This window comes from Lonchura striata, chromosome 16 (assembly GCF_050655825.1).
Source record: "Lonchura striata isolate lonStrDom1 chromosome 16, ASM5065582v1, whole genome shotgun sequence".
Classification (NCBI taxonomy): domain Eukaryota; kingdom Metazoa; phylum Chordata; class Aves; order Passeriformes; family Estrildidae; genus Lonchura; species Lonchura striata.
In genome coordinates this window covers 5592613-5618107 of record NC_140718.1, presented here as the reverse complement: position 1 = coordinate 5618107, position 25495 = coordinate 5592613, and the positions used below count along the sequence as shown (strand labels likewise).

General features: G+C 49.6%; 2 protein-coding genes across 13 annotated transcripts; one reads left to right on the top strand and one right to left on the bottom strand.

The window, feature by feature from the left end:
* Positions 1–171: 171 nt before the first annotated feature.
* TBRG1 (transforming growth factor beta regulator 1) lies at positions 172–3746 on the bottom strand. Its single transcript, XM_085593636.1, has 2 exons — positions 3011–3746; positions 172–1777 (listed from the first exon to the last, which is right to left on the bottom strand). The coding sequence occupies exon 2, from the start codon at positions 1755–1757 to the stop codon at positions 225–227; it is 1533 nt and encodes a 510-aa protein (XP_085449762.1). The 5' UTR covers positions 1758–1777; positions 3011–3746; the 3' UTR covers positions 172–224.
* Positions 3747–5184: 1438 nt separating this feature from the next.
* On the top strand, positions 5185–20564 carry HSD3B7 (hydroxy-delta-5-steroid dehydrogenase, 3 beta- and steroid delta-isomerase 7). Of its 12 annotated transcripts, XR_014958742.1 has the most exons (9): positions 5185–5229; positions 7281–7422; positions 10738–10890; positions 11742–11850; positions 13525–13624; positions 15427–15589; positions 17277–17794; positions 18231–18305; positions 18897–20564. XR_014958742.1 is itself a non-coding variant. In XM_077789561.2 (7 exons), the coding sequence occupies exons 1-7, from the start codon at positions 5209–5211 to the stop codon at positions 17678–17680; spliced, it is 1092 nt and encodes a 363-aa protein (XP_077645687.2). In that variant the 5' UTR covers positions 5185–5208; the 3' UTR covers positions 17681–20564. The 12 variants fall into 12 exon arrangements, 1 of the variants encoding a protein (XP_077645687.2); XR_014958740.1 differs by having other exon boundaries at positions 18231–20564; XR_014958746.1 differs by lacking the exon at positions 18231–18305 and having other exon boundaries at positions 17277–17857; positions 20321–20564.
* Positions 20565–25495: the final 4931 nt, after the last annotated feature.

The following is a 25495-nucleotide window of genomic DNA, read 5'->3' as shown; positions in this document are numbered from 1 at the left end:
TTGGGGTGTCAGTGGGGTGGTCAGTGGGGTGGTCAGTGGTCATTGGGGGGGTCAGTGGGGGTGGTCATTGGTCATTGGGGTGGTCAGTGATCATTCAGGGTGGTCAGTGGGGTGGTCAGTGGTCACTCGGCAGTCATCGTGGCGCAGCCAAACAACACCCAAACCTCATCGTGGAGTGACCACAACCCCTCCGGCCACCGCGGCCGGGGTCATTTATTGACCGGTCAGTCGTCCGAGCCGGCCGGACTGGCCAGGAAGAGGCCGGAGTAGCCGAAGGCCGGAGCGGAGCCTTCGTCCTCCTCCTCCTCCTCATCCTCCTCCTCCTCGTCCTCCTCGTGGTCATCGTGGTCATCGTCCTCCTCCTCCTCCTCCGGCCGGCCGGCGGCCGAGCGGTCAGCGCCGCCTCCGTCGGGCCTGCGGTCATCTCCGGCCCCGCCCGGCGGCCGGAGCGCACCGGACATCGGCGTGGCGGCCTGGTGCGGCCGAGAGGTGGACGCCGCCCGGCCGCTTGACCACCGGTCATCTCCGGAGCCCGCTGACCACTGGTCATCGCTCCGGCCAGGTCTTCCTCCTGCTGACCACTGGTCATCTCTCAATCCCGCTGACCACTGGTCATCCTTGGGCCCCGCTGACCACGGCTCGTCCTTCACCTCCACTGACCACGGCTCCTCCTTCACCCTCACTGACCACTGGTCATCCTTTGCTGACCACTGGTCATCCCTTGAGCCATCTGCTTTTCCTCCAGCTGACCACTGGTCATCTTTCGGCCCTGCTGACCACTGGTCATCCTTGGGCCCCGCTGACCACTGCTCGTCCTTCACCTCCACTGACCACGGCTCGTCCTTCACCTTCACTGACCACTGGTCATCCTTGGGCCCCGCTGACCACTGGTCATCTTTTGTTGACCACGGCTCATCCTTCACCTTCACTGACCACTGGTCATCTTTGGCTGACCACTGGTCATCCTTGGGCCCCGCTGACCACGGCTCGTCCTTCACCTTCACTGACCACTGGTCATCTTTCGAGCCCGCTGACCACTGGTCATCCTTCGGCCCCGCTGACCACTGCTCATCTTTGGCTGACCATTGGTCATCTTTTGTTGACCACGGCTCGTCCTTCACCTTCACTGACCACTGGTCATCCTTCGGCCCTGATGACCACTGGTCATCCTTTGGCCCTGCTGACCACGGCTCCTCCTTCACCCTCACTGACCACTGGTCATTTTTTGACCCCGCTGACCACTGGTCATCCTTCGGCCCCGCTGACCACTGCTCATCCTTGGGCCCGGCTCTTCCTCCAGCTGACCACTGGTCATCCTTCGGCCCCGCTGACCACTGCTCATCTTTGGCTGACCACTGGTCATTTTTTGCTGACCACTGGTCACTTTTCGACCCCGCTGACCACTGCTCATCTTTTGCTGACCACTGGTCACTTTTCGACCCCGCTGACCACTGCTCGTCCCTCAGGCCGCCCCTCCCGCCCCTCCCCCGGCCGGCGGCCGTCCGGGCTCTCCGCGGCCGCCGCGCCGCCTCTCCGGCCGCCTCTCCGGCCGCCTCTCCGGCCGCGGCCTGGTGTCCGAGCAGGCGTCCGAGCAGGAATCGCCGCTGGCCGCGGGCCAGCGCCCACTTGGCCTCGAGGCGCGCCAGCTCGTCGCAGAGCGCCGCGTTCTCCAGCACCAGCGCCCGCGCCGCGCGCCGCAGCCGCCGGAACCGCGCCCGCGCCCGCTCGGCCGGGCGGGGCCGCGCCGCCTTCGGCATCGTCCGGCCGGGGGGAGGCGCTGCGGGGAGGAAACCGGGGGGAGACCGGTGAAAATCGGGAAAATTCCATGAAAATTCCATGAAAATTGGCCAAAATTCCATGAAAATTGGCCAAAATTCCATGAAAATTGGCCAAAATTGACCCAAATTGGTCTTGGATTGACCCAACTTGACCAAAATGGATCCAAATTGGCCAAAATTGACCCAAATTGACCCATATTAACCCAAATTGGTCTTGGATTGACCCAACTTGACCAAAATGGATCCAAATTGGCCAAAATTGACCCAAATTGACCCATATTAACCCAAATTGGTCTTGGATTGACCCAACTTGACCAAAATGGATCCAAATTGGCCAAAATTGACCCAAATTGACCCATATTAACCCAAATTGGTCTTGGATTGACCCAACTTGACCAAAATGGATCCAAATTGGCCAAAATTGACCCAAATTGGTCTTGGATTGATCCAACTTGACCAAAATGGATCCAAATTGGCCAAAATTGACCCAAATTGACCCAAGTTGACCCAAATTTGACCAAAATTGACCCAAATTGGCCAAAATTGACCCAAATTGGTCTTGGATCGACTGAAATTGACCAGAATTGACCCAAATCAGCCAAAATTGACCCAAAATCACCCAAACAAAAATTTGTGGGTCTATTTTGGTCAATATGTGGCATTTTGGGTCAATTTGGGTCAAATTGGGTCCATTTTGGTCAATTTTGTGTCTATTTCTGTCAATTTGTGCTGATTTGGGTCAATTTTGGGTCAATTTGTGCCAATTTTGATTGATTTTGGTCAATTTTGGGTCAATTTTGGTCAATTTGGGCCAATTTGAGTCAGCAAATAAAAAAAAAAGCACGAATCAGCAGAAATCGACCCGAAACGACCCAAAATGGCACAAATTGACCCAAAGATGACGAAAATTGACCCCAAATCACCCAAAATTAGCAAACATTCACCCAAAATGACCAAAATCAGCACAAATGAACCCAAAATTGACCCAAATCACCAGAAATCGACCCAAAAATGACCCAAATCCTCCCAAACCAAGCCCGGAGGAGCTTTTGGGGTAAAAACCGGGGAAATCGGGAAAAGGCGGGGGCGGATTCGGGGCGGAACGGGCGATTATTGGGAAAACCGATCGATCCATCGACCCGCATCGATCAGCGGCCCGCGGGAACGCCCCTCCCCCTCCCTCTCCTTCCTCGCGGGGTTTTGGGGCGAAACTCGCCGATTTTGGGGCTCACCTGGGCCGGAAGGAAGCGGCTGCGACCGGAAGTGCGCGCGGGGGGGGGACGGAAAGGCGGCAACACCGCCGGAAGTGGGTGGGGTACAACCGGAATGATCCCCTCAAAAACAACAAAAAAAACCCACCAAAATCCCGAAAAACGGAAATTTGGCCCCAAAACCGGCCCCGGCTCCGCCCTGAGGCCGCGGTTGCGTCACGGGTTGTGTTTTTGGGCGGCGGTTCGGGACTTCCGGTCCGCGCCGCCATTACGGAGTCCCTTCGTGGGCACTTCCGGTCCGCGCCGCCATTACGGAGTCCCTTCACGGGCACTTCCGGTCCGCGCCGCCATTCCGGAGTCCCCTCACGGGCACTTCCGGTCCGCGCCGCCATTACGGAGTCCCTTCACGGGCACTTCCGGTCCGCGCCGCCATTCCGGAGTCCCTTCACGGGCACTTCCGGTCCGCGCCGCCATTACGGAGTCCCTTCACGGGCACTTCCGGTCCGCGCCGCCATTCCGGAGTCCCTTCACGGGCACTTCCGGTCCGCGCCGCCATTACGGAGTCCCTTCACGGGCACTTCCGGTCCGCGCCGCCATTCCGGAGTCCCTCCGCGGTCTCTCCCATTCATCCCAATGGGAGCCGATTCCCCGCTTGGATTTCACCCCAAATCCCCAATTTTCCACCCAAAAAATCCCCCGATTTTCACCTCCCAAAAGCCACCATTTTCTCCCCCCAAAAAATTCTCAATTTTCTGCCGAAAAATGCCCAATTTCCCCCCCAAAATCCACAATTTCCCTCCCAAAAATTCCCAATTTTCTCCAAAAATCCCCAATTTCCCCCCTAAAAATTCCCAATTTTCCCCTCCCAAAATCCCCTATTTTCCCTCTTAAAAATCCCAAATTTTCCTTCCCAAAACCCTCAATTTCCCCCCCAAAATAATCTCCAATTTTCCCTCCCAAAATACCAAATCTTCCCCCAAAAAGTCCCAATTTTCCCTCCCCAAAAATTCCCAATTTTCCTTCCCAAAATCTCCAATTTTCCCTTTCAAGATTCCCAGTTTTCCCTTCCAAAATCCCTAATTTTCCCCCAAAAAATTCCCAATTTCCCCCCCAAAAACCCCCAATTTTCCACCCCAAAAATCCCCAATTTTCCCTCCCAAAAATTCCCAATTTTCTCCAAAAATCCCCAATTTTCCCACCCAAAATCCCCAATTTTCCACCCCAAAATTCCTTAATTCCCCCCCCCCCAAAATTCCTTAATTTCCCCCCCAAGAAAATTCCCAGTTTTCCCCCAAAATATCCAATTTTCCCTTCCACAATCCCCTTTTTTTTCCCCCAAAAAATTCTCAATTTTCCCCCCAAAATCCCCAATTTCCCCCCCAAAATCCACAATTTCCCTCCCAAAAATTCCCAATTTTCTCCAAAAATCCCCAATTTTCCCACCCAAAAATCCACAATTTCCCCCCCTAAAAATTCCCAATTTTCCCCTCCCAAAATCCCCTATTTTCCCTCTTAAAAATCCCAAATTTTCCTTCCCAAACCCCTCAATTTCCCCCCCCAAAATAATCTCCAATTTTCCCTCCCAAAATACCAAATCTTCCCCCAAAAAATTCCCAATTTTCCCTCCCCAAAAATCCCCAATTTTCCTTCCCAAAATCTCCAATTTTCCCTTCCAAAATCTGCAATTTTCCCTTCCAAAATCCCTAATTTTCCCCAAAAAAATTCCCAATTTCCCCCCCAAAAATCCCCAATTTTCCCTCCCAAAATCCCCAATTTTCCACCCCAAAATTCCTCAATTCCCCCCCCAAAAATTCCTTAATTTCCCCCCCAGAAAATTCCCAATTTTCCCCCAAAATATCCAATTTTCCCTTCCACAATCCCCTTTTTTTCCCCAAAAAAATCTCCAATTTTCCTTCCCAAATCCCCAATTTCCCCCCCAAAAAATTCCCAATTTCCCCCCAAAAAATCCCCAATTTTCCCTTCCCAAACTCCCCCATTTTTCCCCCAAAAATCCCCGATTTTCCCACCCCAAAATTCCGCTTTTTTTTTCTTTTTTTTGGCCGAATTCCCGATTTTTTCCCCCGGAATTCCCGGGAATTTTTCGCCCCTCCCCCCGCGGGTCCCGCCCCGCCCCTCCCCCACCCCCGGGGGGCGTGGCCTCCCCAAAATCTCCGGAATTTGCCCCAAAATCCGGCGGGGGGAGGGGCGGCGGCGGCGCCATGGAGGGCGCCGAGCCCCAGGTGAAGCAATTTGGGGAATTTTGGGGAATTTTGATCATTTTGGGAGAATTTTGGGCCACTTGGGGCGAGTTCGGAGCCGCTTCCGGGTGGGGGAGGGGAAATCGGGGCGGATTTGGGGGATTTTGGGGAAAAAATTTGGATTTTTTTTTAAGTTTTTGGGATTTTATTTTTATTTTTGGGTTTTTTGGGGGGGATTTTTGGGAGAATTTGGGGATTTTTGGGGATTTTTTGGAGGGGATTTTATTTTTGGGGTTTTTTTGGGGGGGGATTTTGGGGATTTTTTGGGGCTCAAAAGTGAATTTTGGGGGGTTTTGGATTTTTTTTTTTTTTTTTTTTACTTTTGGGTTTTTTTGAGGAGGGAAATTTTGGGATTTTTTGGGGGGGAATTTTTGGATTTTTTTGAGAGAATTTTGGGGGTCCCGGAGTGAATTTTGGGGATTTTTGGGGATGACTTTTGGGCATTTTTTGGGATGAATTTTGGGGTTTTTTTGGGGGGAATTTTGGGGGGAATTTTGGGGCATTTTGGGCAATTTGGGGCGAGTTCGGAGCCGCTTCCGGGTGAGGGATGGGAATTCGGGCGAATTTTGGGGAATTTTAAGGAATTTTGGGTCTCCAAACAGAATTTTGGGGATTTTGGGTTTTTTTTGGCATTTTGGGCTCCTCCAGGGGCATTTTTGGGGTTGAAATTTGAATTTTGGCCATTCCCATGTGATTTTTTTGGGAGGATTTTTGGGATTCTTTGGGTTTTTTGGGTTTTTGGGGGATTTTGGGATTCCCAGTTGCCTCCCAGTATTCCCAGTTCAATCCCAGTTCAATCCCAGTTGAACTTTTTGGGTTCCCAGTTGGATTGTGACGATTCCCAGTTGGATTTTGGCCATTTTGGCTGTTCCCGGTGGGATTTTTTGGCGGGGTTTTTTTGGGATTTTGGGGGTTTTTTGGGGATTTTGGGATTCCCAGTATCCCCAGTTGATTCCCAGTTCCCTCCCAGTATTCCCAGTTGAATCCCAGTTCAATCCCAGGATTCCCAGTTGGATTTTGATGATTCCCAGTTGGATTTTGGCCATTTTGGCCGTTCCAGGTGGAATTTTTTTTGGGTTTTTTTTGGGATTTTGGGGATTTTTGGGGGATTTTGGGATTCCCAGTATCCCCAGTTGATTCCTAGTTCCCTCCCAGTATTCCCAGTCTATCCCAGTTCAATCCCAGGATTCCCAGTTGGATTTTGACGATTCCCAGTTGGATTTTGGCCATTTTGGCCGTTCCCGGTGGGATTTTTTGGGGGTTTTTTTTTGGGATTTTGAGGATTTTTGGGGGATTTTGGGATTCCCAGTATTCCCAGTTCTATTCCAGTTCAATCCCAGGATTCCCAGTTGGATTGTGACGATTTCCAGTTGGATTGTGACGATTTCCAGTTGGATTTTGGCCATTCCTGGTGGGATTTTTTTGGGGTTTTTTTTTTGGGATTTTGGGGATTTTTGGGGGATTTTGGGATTCCCAGTATTCCCAGTCCAATCCCACTTCAATCCCACTTCAATCCCGGTTGGATTGTGACGATTCCCAGTTGGATTGTGACGATTTCCAGTTGGATTTTGACAATTCCCAGTTGGATTTTGGCCGTTCCCGGCGCGATTTTTTGGGGTTTTTTTTGGGGATTTTGGGGATTTTTTGGGGATTTTGGGATTCCTAGTATTCCCAGTTCTATTCCAGTTCAATCCCAGGATTCCCAGTTGGATTTTGACGATTCCCAGGTGAATTTTGGCCATTTTGGCCGTTCCCGGTGGGATTTTTGGGGGGTTTTTTTTTGGATTTTGGGGGTTTTTTTGGGATTTTGGGATTCCCAGTATCCCCAGTTGCATCCCAGTTCCCTCCCAGTATTCCCAGTTGAATCCCAGTTCAATCCCAGGATTCCCAGTTGGATTTTGACGATTTCCAGTTGGATTTTGGCCATTTTGGCCGTTTCTGGTGGGATTTTTTTAGGGTTTTTTTTGGGATTTTGGGGTTTTTTTGGGATTTTGGGATTCCCAGTATCCCCAGTTGATTCCCAGTTCCCCCAGGGCCTGGTGCTGGTGCTGACGGGCGGCGCGGGGTTCCTGGGCTCCCACCTGGTGCAGGTGCTGCTGGAGGCGGCGCCGGAGCTTCGGGAGCTGCGGATCCTCGACCTCGAGCCCGACCCCGCCACGGTCCCGGAGCGCCACCGTGAGCCCCAAAACGCCCAAAATATTCCCAAAAATCAACCCCAAAACGCCCCCGATTCGCCCCAAAAATCCACCCCAACATCGACAAAAATCCGCCCCAAAATGTCCCAGATAGGCCCCAAAAATCAGCCCCAAAATCGACAAAAATCAGCCCCAAAAGCCCCAAAATATTCACAAAAATCAGCCCCAAAAAGCCCCCGATTCGCCCCAAAAATCCGCCCCAAAACCCCCAAAATATTCCCAAAAATCTGCCCCAAAACGCCCCCGATTCGCCCCAAAAATCTGCCCCAACATTGACAAAAATCCGCCCCAAAATGTCCCAGATAGGCCCCAAAAATCAGCCCCAAAACCCCCAAAATATTCCCAAAAATCAGCCCCAAAACGCCCCCGATTCGCCCCAAAAATCTGCCCCAAGACCCCCAAAATATTCCCAAAAATCTGCCCCAAAATCCCCAAAAATCAGCCCCAAAAGCCCCAAAATATTCACAAAAATCAGCCCCAAAATGCCCCCGATTCGCCCCAAAAATCCGCCCCAACATCGACAAAAATCCGCCCCAAAATGTCCCAGATAGGCCCCAAAAATCAGCCCCAAAATCCCTTAAAAAATCCCCAAAATATTCCCAAAAATCAGCCCCAAAAGCCCCAAAATATTCACAAAAATCAGCCCCAAAACGCCCCCGATTAGCCCCAAAAATCTGCCCCAACATTGACAAAAATCCACCCCAAAATGTCCCAGATAGGCCCCAAAAATCAGCCCCAAAATCGACAAAAATCAGCCCCAAAAGCCCCAAAATATTCACAAAAATCAGCCCCAAAACACCCCCAATTCGCCCCAAAAATCAGCCCCAAAAGCCCCAAAATATTCCCAAAAATCTGCCCCAAAAAGCCCCCGATTCGCCCCAAAAATCAGCCCCAAAAGCCCCAAAATATTCCCAAAAATCTGCCCCAAAACGCCCCCGATTCGCCCCAAAAATCAGCCCCAAAAGCCCCAAAATATTCCCAAAAATCTGCCCCAAAATCCCCAAAAATCAGCCCCAAAAGCCCCAAAATATTCACAAAAATCAGCCCCAAAACGCCCCCGATTAGCCCCAAAAATCTGCCCCAACATCGACAAAAATCCGCCCCAAAATGTCCCAGATAGGCCCCAAAAATCAGCCCCAAAACCCCCAAAATATTCCCAAAAATCTGCCCCAAAACGCCCCCGATTCGCCCCAAAAATCCGCCCCAACATTGACAAAAATCCGCCCCAAAATGTCCCAGATAGGCCCCAAAAATCAGCCCCAAAATCGACAAAAATCAGCCCCAAAAGCCCCAAAATATTCCCAAAAATCAGCCCCAAAACGCCCCCGATTCGCCCCAAAAATCCGCCCCAAAAGCCCCAAAATATTCCCAAAAATCTGCCCCAAAACGCCCCCGATTCGCCCCAAAAATCCGCCCCAAAAGCCCCAAAATATTCCCAAAAATCTGCCCCAAAATCCCCAAAAATCAGCCCCAAAAGCCCCAAAATATTCCCAAAAATCCACCCCAAAATCCCCCAAAATCAGCCCCAAAACCCCCAAAATATTCACAAAAATCCACCCCAAAATCCCCAAAAATCAGCCCCAAGACCCCCAAAATATTCCCAAAAATCCGCCCCAAAATCCCCAAAAATCAGCCCCAAAAGCCCCAAAATATTCACAAAAATCAGCCCCAAAATGCCCCCGATTCGCCCCAAAAATCCGCCCCAAAATCGACAAAAATCTGCCCCAAAATGTCCCAGACAGGCCCCAAAAATCAGCCCCAAAATCCCTTAAAAAATCCCCAAAATATTCCCAAAAATCAGCGCAAAATCCCAAAAAATCCGCTCTGCAGGGACGTCTGCGACCTGGGGTGAATTTGGGGTGAATTTTGGGGTGAATTTGGCCGTTTTTGGGGTGAATTTTGGGATGATTTTGGCCGTTTTTGGGCTGGATTTTGGGGCGGATTTTGGGGTGAATTTTGGGGTGAATTTGGGGTGATTTTGGGGTGAATTTGGCTGGTTTTGGGGCGGATTTTGGGGTGATTTTGGGGTGATTTTGGGATGAATTCAGGTGAATTTTGGGGTGAATTCAGGTGAATTTTGGGGTGAATTTGGGTGATTTAGGTGATCGGGTGCGGCTGCTCCGTGGGGACGTCTCCGACCTGGGGTGAATTTGGGGTGATTTTGGCGTTTTCGGGGCGTTTTCGGGGTGAATTTTGGGATTATTTTGGCCGTTTTTGGAGCGGATTTTGGGGTGATTTGGGGTGAATTTTGGGGTGAATTTTGGGGTGAATTTGGGTGATTTTGGGGCAGGTGATCGGGTGCGGCTGCTCCGTGGGGAGCAGGAGCAGGTCTCCGACCTGGGGTGAATTTTGGGGTGAATTTTGGGATGAATTTGGCTGGTTTTGGGGTGAATTTTGGGATGAATTTGGCCGGTTTTGGGGCGGATTTTGGGGTGATTTTGGGGTGAATTTTGGGGTGGATTTGGGATGATTTTGGGGTGATTTTGGGGTGAATTTGGGGTGATTTTGGGGTGGATTTGGGATGAATTCGGGTGAATTTTGGGGTGAATTCGGGTGATTTAGGCGATCGGGTGCGGCTGCTCCGCGGGGACGTCTCCAACCTTGGGTGAATTTTGGGTGAATTTGGGGTGAATTCGGGTGAATTTTGGGGTGGATTCGGGTGAATTTTGGGGTGAATTCGGGTGATTCAGGTGATCGGGTGCGGCTGCTCCGTGGGGACGTCTCCGACCTGGGGTGAATTTGGGGTGAATTTGGGATGAATTTGGCTGGTTTTGGGGCGGATTTTGGGGTGATTTTGGGGTGAATTTGGGATGATTTTGGGGTGAATTCAGGTGATTTTGGGGCAGGTGATCGGGTGCGGCTGCTCCGCGGGGACGTCTCCGACCTGGGGTGATTTTGGGATGATTTTGGGGTGATTTTGGGGTGATTTCGGGGTGAATTTTGGGATGAATTTGGCTGGTTTTGGGGCGGATTTTGGGGTGAATTTGGGGTGGATTTGGGTGAATTTTGGGGTGATTTTGGGGTGAATTTTGGGATGATTTTGGGGTGAATTCAGGTGATTTTGGGGCAGGTGATCGGGTGCGGCTGCTCCGCGGGGACGTCTCCGACCTGGGGTGAATTTGGGGTGGATTTTGGGATGATTTTCGGGGTGAATTTTGGGATGAATTTGGGGTGATTTTGGGGTGAATTTGGGGTGATTTTGGGGTGAATTTGGGGTGATTTTGGGGTGAATTTGGGGTGATTTTGGGGTGAATTCGGGTGAATTTTGGGGTGAATTTGGGTGATTTTGGGGCAGGCGATCGGGTGCGGCTGCTCCGCGGGGACGTCTCCCGGCTCGCCTCCCTCGGCCCCGCCATGGCCGGCGCCGGGGCCGTGCTCCACAGCGCCGCCCTGGTGGACGTCTGGGGGCGCTGCAGCGCCGAGGCCATGGCCAAGGTCAACGTGCTGGGTGAGACTGGGGGAACTGGGAGGGACTGGGAGGGACTGGGAGGGACTGGGAGGGAACTGGGAGGGACTGGGAGGGACTGGGAGGGACTGGGAGGGACTGGGATAAACTGGGAGGGACTGGGAGGGAACTGGGGGGGACTGGGGGGGACTGGGAGGGAACTGGGAGGGACTGGGAGAGACTGGGAGGGACTGGGATGGACTGGGAGGGACTGGGAGGGACTGGGAGGGACTGGGAGGGAACTGGGAGGGACTGGGAGAGACTGGGAGGGAACTGGGAGGGACTGGGATGGACTGGGGGGGAACTGGGAGGGACTGGGAGAGACTGGGAGGGAACTGGGATAAACTGGGAGGGACTGGGAGGGACTGGGATGGACTGGGAGGGAACTGGGAGGGACTGGGATGGACTGGGGGGGAACTGGGAGGGACTGGGAGAGACTGGGAGGGAACTGGGATAAACTGGGAGGGACTGGGAGGGACTGGGATAAACTGGGAGGGACTGGGAGGGACTGGGAGGGAACTGGGAGGGACTGGGAGGGAACTGGGAGGGAACTGGGAGGGAACTGGGAGGGACTAGGAGGGAACTGGGATAAACTGGGAGGAACTGGGAGGGACTGGGAGGGACTGGGAGGGCTCGGGGCTCTTTTGGGGAGATTTTTTTTTAGGGGAATTTTTGAGAATTTTCTGGGATAATTTCAGGGTTTTTTGGGGATATTTTTGGGATAAGTTCAGGATATTTTTGTGATATTTTCAGGGTATTTTGGAGATAATTTCAGGATATTTTGGGGATATTTTTGGGGTGGTTTCAGGCGGTTTTTGGGGTGGTTTCAGGCTGTTTTGGGGGTGCTTTTGCAGGCACCAAGAACGTGATCCGGGCCTGCCGGGCCGCGGGGGTGCCGGTGCTGATCTACACCAGCAGCATGGAGGTGGTGGGGCCCAACACCCGCGGGGACCCCTTCGTCAGGTGGGAGCCCCGAAACGCCCCCCAAAATCCCCAAAACGCACCCCAAAAACGGACTCGGCGCCCCCAAAAACCCCAAAAACCACCCCAAAAACCCCAGAAACGGACCCCGCGCCCCCAAAAACCCCAAAAACCACCCCAAAACCCCCAAAAACGGACTCGGCGCCCCCAAAACCACCCCAAAACCCCCAAAAACTGACTCGGCGCCCCCAAAAATCCCAAAAACCACCCCAAAAACCCCAGAAACGGACTTGGCGCCCCCCAAAACCCCAAAAATTACCTCAAAACCCCAAAAACGGACTCGGCGCCCCCAAAAACCCCAAAAATTACCTCAAAACCCCAAAAACTGACTTGGCGCCCCCAAAAACCCAAAAAACCACCCCAAAAATCACCCAAAAATCCCAAAAATGGACTCAGGACCTCCAAAACCCCAAAAACGGACTCGGCGCCCCCAAAACCCACAAAAATCACCCCAAAAACCCCAAAAACTGACTCGGCGCCCCCAAAAACCCAAAAAACCACCCCAAAAGTCACCCAAAAATCCCAAAAATGGACTCAGGACCCCCAAAAACCCCAAAAATCACCTCAAAAACCCCAAAAATGGACTTGGTGCCCCCAAAAACCCCAAAAACAGAACCAGCGCCCACAAAAACCCCAAAAACCACCCCAAAAATCATCCAAAAACACCAAAAATGGACTCAGGACCCCCAAAACTCCAAATGCACCCCAAAATCCCCAAAACGCACCCCAAAAATGGACTCGGCGCCCCCAAAAACCCCCAAAACCACCCCAAAAACCCCAAAAAATGGAATTTCAGGGCGAGATTTGGATGTTTTGAGGAGATTTTTGGACATTTTTGGGTCGAATTTCGACTGATTTTTTGGGAACTTTTTGAGGAATTTTTTGGGATTTTGGGGATTTGGGGATTTGGGGATTTTGGGGTGAATTTGGGCGTTTTTGGCGCCTCTAAATCTGCCCAAAAAAACCAAAATTTCAAGGCAAGATTTGGTGATTTTGAGGTGATTTTTGGCCATTTTTGGGCTAAATTCAGCCGGATTTTTGGGGGATTTTTGGAGGAATTTTTGGGGGATTTTGGGGCTTTGGGGATTTGGGGATTTTGGGGTGAATTTGGGCGTTTTTGGCGCCTCTAAATCTGCCCCAAAAAAATGGAATTTTAAAGCGAGATTTGGTGATTTTGAGGCGATTTTTGGCCGTTTTTGGGCGGAATTTGGCCGGGTTTTTTGGGGATTTTTTGGGGAATTTTTGGGCTTTTGAGATTCCCAAATTTTGGGGTGAATTTGGGCGTTTTTGGTGCCTCTAAATCTGCCCCAAAAAAATGGAATTTCAGGGCGAGATTTGGTGATTTTGAGGCGATTTTTGGCCGTTTTTGGGCGGAATTTGGCCGGGTTTTTGGGGATTTTTTGGGGAATTTTTGGGGGATTTTGGGGCTTTTGAGATTCCCCAATTTTGGGGTGAATTTGGGCGTTTTTGGCACCTCTAAATCTGCCCAAAAAAATGGAATTTTACAGCGAGATTTGGTGATTTTGAGGCGATTTTTGGCCGTTTTTGGGCGGAATTTGGCCGGGTTTTTTGGGGATTTTTTGGGAATTTTTGGGGGATTTTGGGGCTTCTGAGATTCCCCAATTTTGGGGTGAATTTGGGCGTTTTTGGGCGCAGGGGGGACGAGGAGACGCCGTACCCCACGCGGCACTCGGAGCCGTACCCGCTCAGCAAGGCCCAGGCCGAGCGCCTCGTCCTCGAGGCCAACGGGAAACCCGTGAGGAAATCCAAAATCCGGGAATTCCGGGCCAAAATCCGGGAATTTTGGGCCAAAATCCGGGAATTTCGGGCAAAAATACGGGAATTCGGGGCAAAAATATGGGAATTCGGGGCAAAAATACGGGATTTTGGGGGAAAAATATGGGATTTTGGGGGAATAATCTGGGATTTTGGGGGAATAATCTGGGATTTTGAGGCAAAAATCTGGGAATTTTGAGCAAAAATCTGGGAATTCGGGAAAAAAATATGGGAATTTGGGGGGAAAATACAGGATTTTGGGGAAAAAATATGGGAATTTGGGGAAAATCTGGGAAGTTGGGGAAAAAGCTGGGAATTTGGGATGGAAATGGCAAATCTGTAAGGAAAAGGCAAAAATCTGGAATTTTGGGGGAAAATGAGGGAATTTTGGGCAAAAATCCAGGAATTTGGGGAAAATCTGGGAAGTTGGGGAAAAAATCTGGGAAGTTGGGGCAAAAATCCAGGAATTTGGGGCAAAAGTCCGGGAATTTGGGCGCCCCACCGGCATTTTTGGGGAGCGTCACCCCAAAAACTGGGTCCCGATTGGGGATTTTGGGTGGAAATTTGGGGATTTTGGATTTGGCTTGTGTTTTGGGTGGAATTCATGGGATTTTGGGTGGAATTAAGGGGATTTTGGGTGGAATTTGAGGGATTTTGGATTTCCCTTGTGTTTTGGGTAGAATTCATGGGATTTTGGGTGGAATTTTGGGGATTTTGGGTGGAATTCATGGGATTTTGGGAGGAATTTTGGGGATTTTGGGGGGGATTTTGGATTTGGCTTGTGTTTTGGGTGGAATTTTGGGGATTTTGGGTGGAATTCATGGGATTTTGGGTGGAATTTGGGGATTTTGGGCGGAATTTGGGGATTTTGGATTTGGCTTGTGTTTTGGGTGGAATTCATGGGATTTTGGGTGGAATTTTGGGGATTTTGGGTGGAATTAATGGGATTTTGGGTGGGAATTTGGGGAATTTTGGATTTTGCTTGTATTTTGGGCGGAATTCATGGGATTTTGGGTGGAATTTTGGGGATTTTGGGTGGAATTTTGGGGATTTTGGGTGGAATTCATGGGATTTTGGGTGGAATTGTGGGGATTTTGGGTGGAATTCGGGGATTTTGGATTTGGCTTGTGTTTTGGGTAGAATTCATGGGATTTTGGGCGGAATTTGAGGGATTTTGGGCGGAATTTGGGGATTTTGGATTTGGCTTGTGTTTTGGGTGGAATTCATGGGATTTTGGGTGGAATTTTGGGGATTTTGGGTGGAATTCATGGGATTTTGGGTGGAATTCATGGGATTTTGGGTGGAATTCATGGGATTTTGGGCGGAATTTTGGGTATTTTGGGCGGAATTCGGGGATTTTGGATTTGGCTTGTGTTTTGGGTGGAATTCATGGGATTTTGGGTGGAATTTTGGGGATTTTGGGCGGAATTTGAGGGATTTTGGGCGGAATTTGAGGGATTTTGGGCGGAATTTGAGGGATTTTGGGTGGAATTCATGGGATTTTGGGTGGAATTTTGGGGATTTTGGGCGGAATTCGGGGATTTTGGATTTCCCTTGTGTTTTGGGTGGAATGAATGGGATTTTGGGTGGAATTTTGGGGATTTTGGGTGGAATTTGAGGGATTTTGGATTTCCCTTGTGTTTTGGGTGGAATTCATGGGATTTTGGGTGGAATTTTGGGGATTTTGGGTGGAATTTTGGGGATTTTGGGCGGAATTCGGGGATTTTGGATTTCCCGTGTGTTTTGGGTGGAATTCATGGGGTTTTGGGTGTGTTTGTGCAGGTGGCGGGCGGGGCCCGGCTGGTGACGCTGGCGCTGCGCCCCACGGGGATTTTTGGGGAGCGGCACCCCCTGCTGGAGCTCTTCTACCGGCGGGGGAGGGGCCTGGGGGGGAGGGTCCCCCGGAGCCTCCCCCAGAACGCCGAGCACGCCCGCGTGTACGCAGGTGAGGGCACCCCAAAATCGCCCCAAATCACCCCAAAAGTACCCCAAAATCACCGCAAAATCAACCGAAAAGTCACCCAAAAAATCAGCCCCAAATCGCCCCAAAATCGCCCCAAATCACCGCAAAATCACCGCAAAATTAACCGAAAAATCACCCGAAAAATCACCCCAAAATCAGCCCAAAAATACCCCAAAATCACCGCAAAATCAACCGAAAAGTCACCCAAAAAATCAGCCCCAAATCGCCCCAAAAATACCCCAAAATCACCGCAAAATCAGCCAGAAAATCACCCGAAAAATCACCCCAAAATCAGCCCAAAAATCACCCCAAAATCAGCCCAAAATCAGCCAAAAATCGCCCTAAATCACCCCAAAATCACCGCAAAATCAGCCAAAAAATCACCCAAAAATCACCGCAAAATCAGCCAAAAAATCACCCCAAAATCACCCAAAAATCACCACAAATCACCCCAAAATCAACCGAAAAATCACCCAAAAATCACCGAAAAATCGCCACAAAATGAGCCCAAAATCACCCCAAAATTAACCAAAAAATCACCCAAAAATCACCGCAAAATCACCCCAAAAATACCCAAAAAATCACCGCAAAATCAGCCAAAAAATCACCCCAAAATCAACCAAAAAATCACCTCAAAATCAACCGAAAAATCACCCAAAAATCACTGCAAAATCAACCAAAAAATCACCCCAAAATCCCCCCAAAATCACCTGGGTGCCCCTGAAATACACCTGGGGGTGGGGGGACACACCCAAATTTTCCCATAAAATCCCCAAAATCCCCAAATTTCCCCCCAATTTTCCCAAATTCCCCCAATTTCCCCCAAACTCCCTGCAGGCAACGTGGCCTGGATGCACGTGCTGGCCTGAAAATCCCTCCCTAAAATCCCTGAATTTCACTCAATTTTCACCCAAATTTCACCAAAAAAAAACCCAAAAAATCCCAATTTTCCCGAAATTTTCCCAAATTCCTCCCGTTTTCCCCCGAATTCCCTGCAGGCAACGTGGCCTGGATGCACGTCCTGCCCTGAAAATCCCCCCCATAAAATCCCTGAATTTCACTCAAATTTCACCCAAATTTCATCCTAAAACCCTCAAATTTTCTCTAAAAATCCCCAATTTTCCCAAATTTCCCCAATTTCCCCCAAACTCCCTGCAGGCAACGTGGCCTGGATGCACGTCCTGCCCCAAAAATCCCCCCCTAAAATCCCTGGATTTCACTCAATTTTCACCCAAATTTCATCCTAAAACCCTCAAATTTTCTCTAAAAATCCCCAATTTTCCCAAATTTCCTCAATTTCCCCAAAACTCCCTGCAGGCAACGTGGCCTGGATGCACGTCCTGCCCCAAAAATCCCCCCCTAAAATCCCTGGATTTCACTCAAATTTCACCCGAATTCCACCAAAAAAACCCACAGAAAACCTCAAAAAAATCCCAATTTTCCCCAAATTTCCCCAATTTTCCCCAAATTTCCCCCAAAAATCCCAATTTCCCCCAAACTCCGTGCAGGCAACGTGGCCTGAATTCACGTCCTGGCCTGAAAATCCCCCCTTAAAATCCCTGAATTTCACTCAATTTTCACCCAAATTCCACCAAAAAAAACCCCAAAAAACCCCAATTTTCCCCAAATTTTCCCAAATTCCTCCCGTTTCCCCCCGAATTCCCTGCAGGCAACGTGGCCTGGATGCACGTGCTGGCCGCCCGCGCCGCCCGCGCCCGCCCGGCCTCGGTGGGCGGCGAGTTCTTCTTCTGCTACGACGCGTCGCCGTGGGCGCCCTACGAGGAGTTCAACCTGCTGCTGCTGGGCCCCGCCGGGCTGGCGGGGGGACCCCGCCTGCCGCCCCGACTTTTGGGGCTCCTGGCCGGCCTCAACGGGGCCCTGCGGGCGATCCTGGGCCGTTTCGGGGTGCGCTTCGCGCCGCTGCTGAACCCCTACACGTGGGCCGTGGCCTCCACCCCCTTCAGCGTCCGCACGGCCAAGGCCGAGCGGGACTTGGGCTACCGGCCGCTCTTCTCCTGGGAGGAGGCGCGCGACAGGACGGCGCGGTGGCTGAGGCGGCTGGACGGGGCCTGACGCGGGGAAACGGGGGAAATGGGGGAAAATGGGGAAAAAATGGGGGAAAAGGGGGAAAAATGGGGGAGAAAGGGGGAAAAATGGGGGAGAAAGGGGGAAAAATGGGGAAGAAAGGTGAAAAAATGGGGAAGAAAGGTGAAAAAATGGGGAAGAAAGGTGAAAAAATGGGGAAGAAAGGTGAAAAAATGGGGGAAATGGTGAAAAAATGGGGAAGAAAGGTGGAAAAATGGGGGAAAAAGGTGAAAAAATGGGGAAGAAAGGTGGAAAAATGGGGAAGAAAGGTGAAAAAATGGTTGGGGGTATGGGGAAGAAAGGGTTAAAAATGGGGAAGAAAGGGTTAAAAATGGGGAAGAAAGGGTTAAAAATGGGGAAGAAAGGGTTAAAAATGGCAGCTGGAGGAGGGAATTGGTAGTGGGGTGGGTCTGGACATGAAGGAGTTAAAAATGGGATGAAATGGGTAAAAACAGTGAAAAAATGGGGGGAGACGGTGAAAAAATGGGGAAAAAAGGTGAAAAAATGGGAAAAAAAGGTGAAAAAATGGGGAAGAAAGGTGAAAAAATGGTGGGGATATGGGGAAGAAAGGGTTAAAAATGGAGAGGAAAGGGTTAAAAATGGGGAAGAAAAGGTTAAAAATGGGGAAGAAAGGGTTAAAAATGGGGAAGAAAGGGTTAAAAATGGAGAGGAAAGGGTTAAAAATGGGGAAGAAAGGGTTAAAAATGGGGAAGAAAGGGTTAAAAATGGCGGTTGGAAGGGGAAACTGGCCCTCATATGGGTGTGGACATGAAGGGGTTAAAAGTGGGACAAAATGGGGGAAAACAGTGAAAAGATTGGGGGAAATGGTGAAAAATGGGGGAAAAAGGTGAAAAATGGGGGAAATGGTGAAAAAATGGTGGGGATATGGGGAAGAAAGGGTTAAAAATGGAGAGGAAAGGGTTAAAAATGGCGGCTGGAGGAGGAAAGGGATCCTGGGGTGGGTCTGGACATGAAGGAGTTAAAAATGGGAGGAAATGGTGGGAAAATTGTGAAAAAATGGGAAAAAAGGGTGAAAAAATGGGGAATGGTGAAAAAATGGGGAAAAACGGTGAAAAAATGGGGGAAATGGTGAAAAAATGGGGAAGAAAGGTGAAAAAATGGGGGAAAAATGGGAAAAATGGGGAAGAAAGGTGAAAAAACGGGGAAGAAAGGTGAAAAAATGGTGGGGATATGGGAAAGAAAGGGTTAAAAATGGCGGCTGGAGGAGGAAAGGGATCCTGGGGTGGGTGTGGACATGAAGGAGTTAAAAATGGGAGGAAATGGTGGGAAAATGGGGAAAAATGGGGAAAAATGGGGAAAAAATGGGGAAAAATGGTGAAAAAAAAAATGGGGATAATGGAAGAAATGAGCAAAATGGGAAATGGGTGAAGAAATGTGAAGAAAGGGTCAAAAAATGGTGGAAAACAGGGAAAATATGGGAGAAATGAGGAAAAATGGGGAAAACTGGAAAATGGCGGGAAAACCCAGGGGGAAAATGGTAAAAAATGGGGGGAAATTGAGGAAATTTTGGGAAAGAACGGGTGGAAAATGGGAAAAAAAAGGATGAAATAATGGGGGGGAAAATGGAGGAAAAAGCAGTGGGGAAATGGGGTAAAAAAGCGAATTTTGGGCCGTTTCGGGGTGCGCTTGGCGCCGCTGCTGAACCCCTACACGTGGGCCGTGGCCTCCACCCCCTTCAGCGTCCGCACGGCCAAGGCCGAGCGGGACTTGGGCTACCGGCCGCTCTTCTCCTGGGAGGAGGCGCGCGACAGGACGGCGCGGTGGCTGAGGCGGCTGGACGGGGCCTGACGCGGGGGAACGGGGGAAATGGGGGGGAAATGGGGAAAAAATGGGGAAAAAGGGGGAAAAATGGGGAAAAAGGGGGAAAAATGGGGAAGAAAGGGGAAAAATGGGGGAGAAAGGTGAAAAAATGGGGGAAATGGTGAAAAAATGGGGAAGAAAGGTGGAAAAATGGGGAAAAAAGGTGAAAAAATGGGGAAGAAAGGTGGAAAAATGGGGAAGAAAGGTGAAAAAATGGTGGGGGTATGGGGAAGAAAGGGTTAAAAATGGGGAAGAAAGGGTTAAAAATGGGGAAGAAAGCGTTAAAAATGGCAGTTGGAAGAGGAAACTGGCCCTCATGTGGGTGTAGACGTGAAGGGGTTAAAAATGGGACAAAATGGGGGAAAACAGTGAAAAGATTGGGGGAAATGGTGAAAAATGGGGGAAAAAGGTGAAAAAATGGGGGGAAAGGTGAAAAAATGGGGAAGAAAGGTGATAAATGGGGAAGAAGGTGAAAAAATGGGGGAAAAAGGTGAAAAAATGGGGAAGAAGGTGAAAAAATGGGGAAGAAAGGTGAAAAAATGGGGAAGAAAGGTGAAAAAATGGGAAAAAAGGTGAAAAAATGGGAGAAAACGGTGGGAGAATGGGGAAGAAAGGGTTAAAAATGGGGAAGAAAGGGTTAAAATGGCGGCTGGAGGAGGAAAGGGATCCTGGTGTCGGTGTGGACATGAAGGAGTTAAAAGTGGGATGAAATGGTGGGAAAATGGGGAAAAAATGGGTTAAAATGGTGAAAAAATGGGAAAAAATGGTGAAAAAATGGGGGAAATGGTGAAAAAATGGGGAAAAAAGGTGAAAAAATGGGAAATGGGAGGAAAATGTGAAAACGCTGAAAAAATATGTAAAAAAAAAATGGGGGAATGGAAGAAATGAGAAAAATGGGGAAAATTGGGGAAAATGGAGAGAAAAATGGGAAAAATGGATAAAAAGGGAAAACGGGGGAAATTGTGGGAAAAAAAGGAGGAAATGGGGAAAAAAAGATTAAAAATGGTGAAAGATGGGGGAAATGAAATAAAATGGAAAAAGAATTGGAAAATGGGGGGAAATCAGGGAAAATGAGGAAAAAATGGGGGAAAAACGGAGGAAAAACGGGATTTGGGTCTGATCCTGATCCCGAGGGAAATCCAGGCCGGGATTTGGGTCTGATCGAGGCCAGGATTTCCTCCTGATCCCAATCCAGGCCAGGTTTTCCCCCAATCCCAACGAAATTCCGGGATTCTCCCCCAAAATCTGCCCCAGGAATCCACTCCGGGATTTTCCCAATCCCATTCCCCGGATCCACTCCGGGATTTCCCCAATCCCATTCCCCGGATCCACTCCGGGATTTCCCCGATCCCGATCCCATTCCCTGGATCCACTCCGGGATTTCCCTGATCCCATTCCCCGTTTCCCTCCGGATCCACTCCGGGATTTCCCCGTTCCCGATCCCATTCCCCGTTTCCCTCCGGATCCACTCCGGGATTTCCCCGTTCCCGATCCCATTCCCTGGATCCACTCCGGGATTTCCCCGATCCCATTCCCCGTTTCCCCCCGGATCCACTCCGGGATTTCCCCGATCCCATTCCCCGTTTCCCTCCGGATCCACTCCGGGATTTCCCCGATCCCGATCCCATTCCCCGTTTCCCCCCGGATCCACTCCGGGATTTCCCCGATCCCCGTTTCCCTCCGGATCCACTCCGGGATTTCCCTGATCCCAATCCCATTCCCCGTTTCCTTCCGGATCCACTCCGGGATTTCCCCGATCCCATTCCCTGTTTCCCCCCGGATCCACTCCGGGATTTCCCCGATCCCATTCCCCGTTCCCTCCTGGATCCACTCCGGGATTTCCCCGATCCCATTCCCCGTTTCCCCCCGGATCCACTCCGGGATTTCCCCAATCCCCGTTTCCCTCCGGATCCACTCCGGGATTTCCCCATTCCCCGTTTCCCCCTGGATCCACTCCGGGATTTCCCCGATCCCATTCCCTGTTTCCCCCCGGATCCACTCCGGGATTTCCCCAATCCCATTCCCCGGATCCACTCCGGGATTTCCCCAATCCCATTCCCCGGATCCACTCCGGGATTTCCCCATTCCCGATCCCATTCCCCGTTTCCCTCCGGATCCACTCCGGGATTTCCCCGATCCCATTCCCTGTTCCCCCCCGGATCCACTCCGGGATTTCCCTCCGCCCCCACTTTAATTTTTTGGGTGAAATTCCGAATAAAACGGGAAAAAAAAACCGGGATTTTTTTTTAAATTTTCTGAATTCCGTCAAAATTTGGGATTTCCCTTCCATGCCGGGGATTTCCTGGGAATTTGGGGGGATTTTAGGGGAACTTTTGGGGGATTTTTGGGTGGATTTGGGGCCATTTTTGGGGTCCAATTGGGGGGAATTTCGGGAACATTTTTTGGGAACTTCTTGACTTTTTTTGGGAATTTTGGGTCCATAATTTATGTTCCTTTTTTGGGGACTTTTGGATCCAATTTTTTGGGAATTTTGGATCCAACTTTTGAGACCTTTTAGCTCTTTTTTGGGGACTTTTTGGGTCCATTTTTTGGGGAATTTTAGATCCATTTTTTGGGAACTTTTTGCCCTTTTTTTGGGAATTTTGGCGCCGTGTTTTTGGGAGTTTTAGATCCAAGTTTTGTGAATTTTGGCTCCGTTTTTTGGCAACTTTTTGCCTTATTTTGGGGGATTTTTGACTCTGTTTTTTGGGGACTTTTAGCTCCATTTTTTGGCAACTTTTTGACTTTTTTTGGGGAATTTTGGCTCTGTTTTTTGGGAATTTTTGGCTCTATTTTTTAGCAACTTTTCCCCTTTTTTTGGGAATTTTGGCTCTGTTTTTTGGGAATTTTTGCTCCATTTTGGGGGAAATTTTGGCTCCATTTTTTGGGGAATCTTGGCTCCGTTTTTTTGGAATTTCGGCTCCATTTTTTAGCAACTTTTCCCCTTTTTTTGGAAAATTTTGGCTCTGGTTTTCAGGGAATTTTGGCTCCATTATTTGGGGAATTTTGGCTCCATTTTTGGGGGAATCTTGGCTCTGTTTTTTGGGAATTTTGGCTCCATTATTTGGTAATTTTTTGCCTTATTTTGGGGGATGTGGGTTCTGTTTTTTTGGGAATTTTTGCTCCATTTTTGGGGGAATCTTGGCTCTGTCTTTTGGGAATTAATTTTTGCTCCATTTTGGGGAGAATTCTGGCTCTGTTTTTTGGGAACCTTGGCTCTGTTTTTTGGGAATTTTGACTCTGTTTTTTTGGGAATTTTTGCTCCATTTTGGGGGGGATTTTGGCTCTGTTTTTTGGGGAATCTTGGCTCCGTTTTTTGGGAATTTTGACTCTGGTTTTTTGGGAATTTTTGCTCCATTTTGGGGAGAATTTTGGCTCTGTTTTTTGGGGAATCTTGGCTCCGTTTTTTGGGAATTTCGGCTCCATTTTTTAGCAACTTTCCCCCTTTTTTTTGGCAATTTTGGCCCCGTTTTGGGAGGATTTTTCCCCCTTCCTTTGAGACTCCGCCCCCCCAAATGCGGGTGGGGGAGGGGCCCGGGTGGGGGGGGTGGGGGAGGGGCGGTTCCCAAATTTGGGGGGCGCAGCTGCCGCCCCTCCCCCACCCCGCGGTTATTTTTGGGTTCTTTTCCCACCGGGGCCTTTTTAGGGTAAAACCGGGAGCGCTCCGCCCCTCCCCCACCCCGGCCCCTCCCCCACCCTCCCGAAATGACCCCAACCCCCCCCCAAAAAAAAACCCGCCGGCCCCTCCCCCACCCCAAAATCCCGCCAAAAAAATCCCAAAAAAATCCCCCAAAATCCCCCGAGGATTGTCCCAGAATTGCCCAAAATCTCCCTAAAATTGTCCCCAAATTCCCCTGAAATTGCCCCAAAATTCTCCTAAAAATTCCCTCAATGTCCCCCCCCAAACCCCCCGAAAATCCCCAAAATTATCCCCAAAAAATCCCCCCCAAAAACCCAAAATTATCCTGAAAAATCCCCCCAAAAATCCCCAAAATTATCCCCCAAAATTATCCCAAAAAAATCACCCCCAAAAACCCCAAAATTATCCCCCCAAAATCCCCAAAATTATCCCCAAAAAATCCCCCCAAAAAACCCAAAATTATCCCCAAAAAATCCCCCCAAAAAACCCAAAATTATCCTGAAAAAATCCCCCCAAAAACCCCAAAATTATCCCCCCAAAATCCCCAAAATTATCCCCAAAAAATCCCTTCAAATCCCCAAAATTATCCCCAAAAAATCCCTTCAAATCCCCAAAATTCTCCCCAAAAAATCCCCCCAAAAAACCCAAAATTATCCTGAAAAAATCCCCCCAAAAATCCCCAAAATTATCCCAAAAAAATCCCTACAAATCCCCAAAATTCTCCCTAAAAATCCCCCCCAAAATCCCCTAAAAATCCCCCAAAATCCCCTCCCAAAATATCCCCAAATCCCCAAAATTCTCCCAAAAAAATCCTCCCAAAATCCCCAAAAAATCCTCCCAAATTCTCCCCAAAAATGCCAAGAAATTCCCCCAATATCCCCCCAAAATTCTTCCAAAATCTCTCGAAAGTCTCCCAAAAATCCCCAAAAACTCTCCCAAAAAATCCTCCAAAAATTAAAAATAAAAATCCCCCCAAATAAAAAAATCCCCAAAATTCTCCCCAAAATTCCCCCAAAATTATCTCCAAATTCACCCAAAATTCCAAAAAAAAACACCCCCCAAAAAAAACCCCCAAAATTCTCAAAAATTCTCAAAAAAATCCCCCAAAATTCTCAGAAAAATCCCCAAAATTCCCCCAAAAAAATCTCAAAAAAACTCCTCCAAAAATCCCCAAAATTCTTCACAAAATCCCCAAAATTCCCCCCAAAAATCCCCAAAATCCCCAAAATCCCCCCAAAATCCTTCCCGCCCCTCCCCCCTCGGCGTGACCCCGGGGGAGGACGCGACCTTTGACCCCGGGGGGAGGGGCGGCACCCGGGGGGGATTTTGGGCCATTTTGGGGCAATTTTGTGGAATTTTAGGATTTTTTGGGCAATTTTAGGATTTTGGGGGGGAATTTGGGGCATTTTTGGGCTCATTTTGAGGAATTTTGGGATTTTTGGGGGCTTTTTTTTGGGGAATTTTGGGTTTTTTTGGGGTCATTTCAGGGCAATTTTGGGATTATTTTGAGGAATTTTGGGGATTTTTTGGGGCCATTTTGGGGAATTTTTTTTCCCCCATTTCCACCTCATTTTCCCCCAATTTTTCCCCAATTTTTTCCCCATTTTTTCCCCAAATTTTCCCCAATTTTTCCCCCATTTTTTTCCCCAATTTTTTCCCCAATTTTTCCCCAATTTCCCCCAATTTTTTCCCAATTTTCCCCCAAATTTTCCCCAATTTTTTCTCCAATTTTTCCCCAATTTTTCCCCAATTATTCTCCAATATTTCCCCCAATTTTCCCCCAATTTTTCCCCAATTTTTTCTCCAATTTTTCCCCAATTTCCCCCAATTTTTCCCAAATTTTCCCCCAATTTTTTCCCCATTTTTTCCCCAATTTCCCCCCAATTTTTCCCCAATTTTCCCCCAATTTTTCCCCAATTTTCCCCCAATTTTCCCCCAATTTTCCCCCATTTTTTCCCCAATTTTTCCCCAATTTCCCCCCAATTTCTCCCAAATTTCCTTCCCATTTTTTCCCATTTTTCCCCCAAATTTCCCCATTTTTTCCCCTCCCCCCCCCCGCCCCTCCCCCACCCCCCAGCCCCTCCCGTCCATCAAGGCCCGAAATAACCGGGGGGGGGGAGGGGCGGGGGGGGAGGGGCGGATTTTGGGGGGTGGGGGAGGGGCTGAGGGTGGGGGAGGGGCCGGGGGGGATTTTGGGGGGTGGGGGAGGGGCCGGTGGGAATTTTGGGGGGGGGGAGGGGCTCAGGGGGTGGGGGAGGGGCCGGGGGGATTTTTAAGGTGGGGGAGGGGCCGGGAGTGGATTTTGGGGTGGGGGAGGGGCTGAGGGGGATTTTGGGGTGGGG

What these genes read in the sequence shown, in the direction of transcription:
- HSD3B7 (XM_077789561.2), top strand. Translation starts at nt 5,209, where the DNA reads ATGGAGGGCGCCGAGCCCCAG. An exon ending in TGGAGGGCGCCGAGCCCCAG is followed by an intron (nt 5,230 to 7,280) that starts GTGAAGCAATTT and finishes CAGTTCCCCCAG; the next exon opens with GGCCTGGTGCTGGTGCTGAC. An exon ending in TCGAGGCCAACGGGAAACCC is followed by an intron (nt 13,625 to 15,426) that starts GTGAGGAAATCC and finishes GTGTTTGTGCAG; the next exon opens with GTGGCGGGCGGGGCCCGGCT.
- TBRG1 (XM_085593636.1), bottom strand. Translation starts at nt 1,757, where the DNA reads ATGCCGAAGGCGGCGCGGCCCCGCCCGGCCGAGCGGGCGCGGGCGCGG.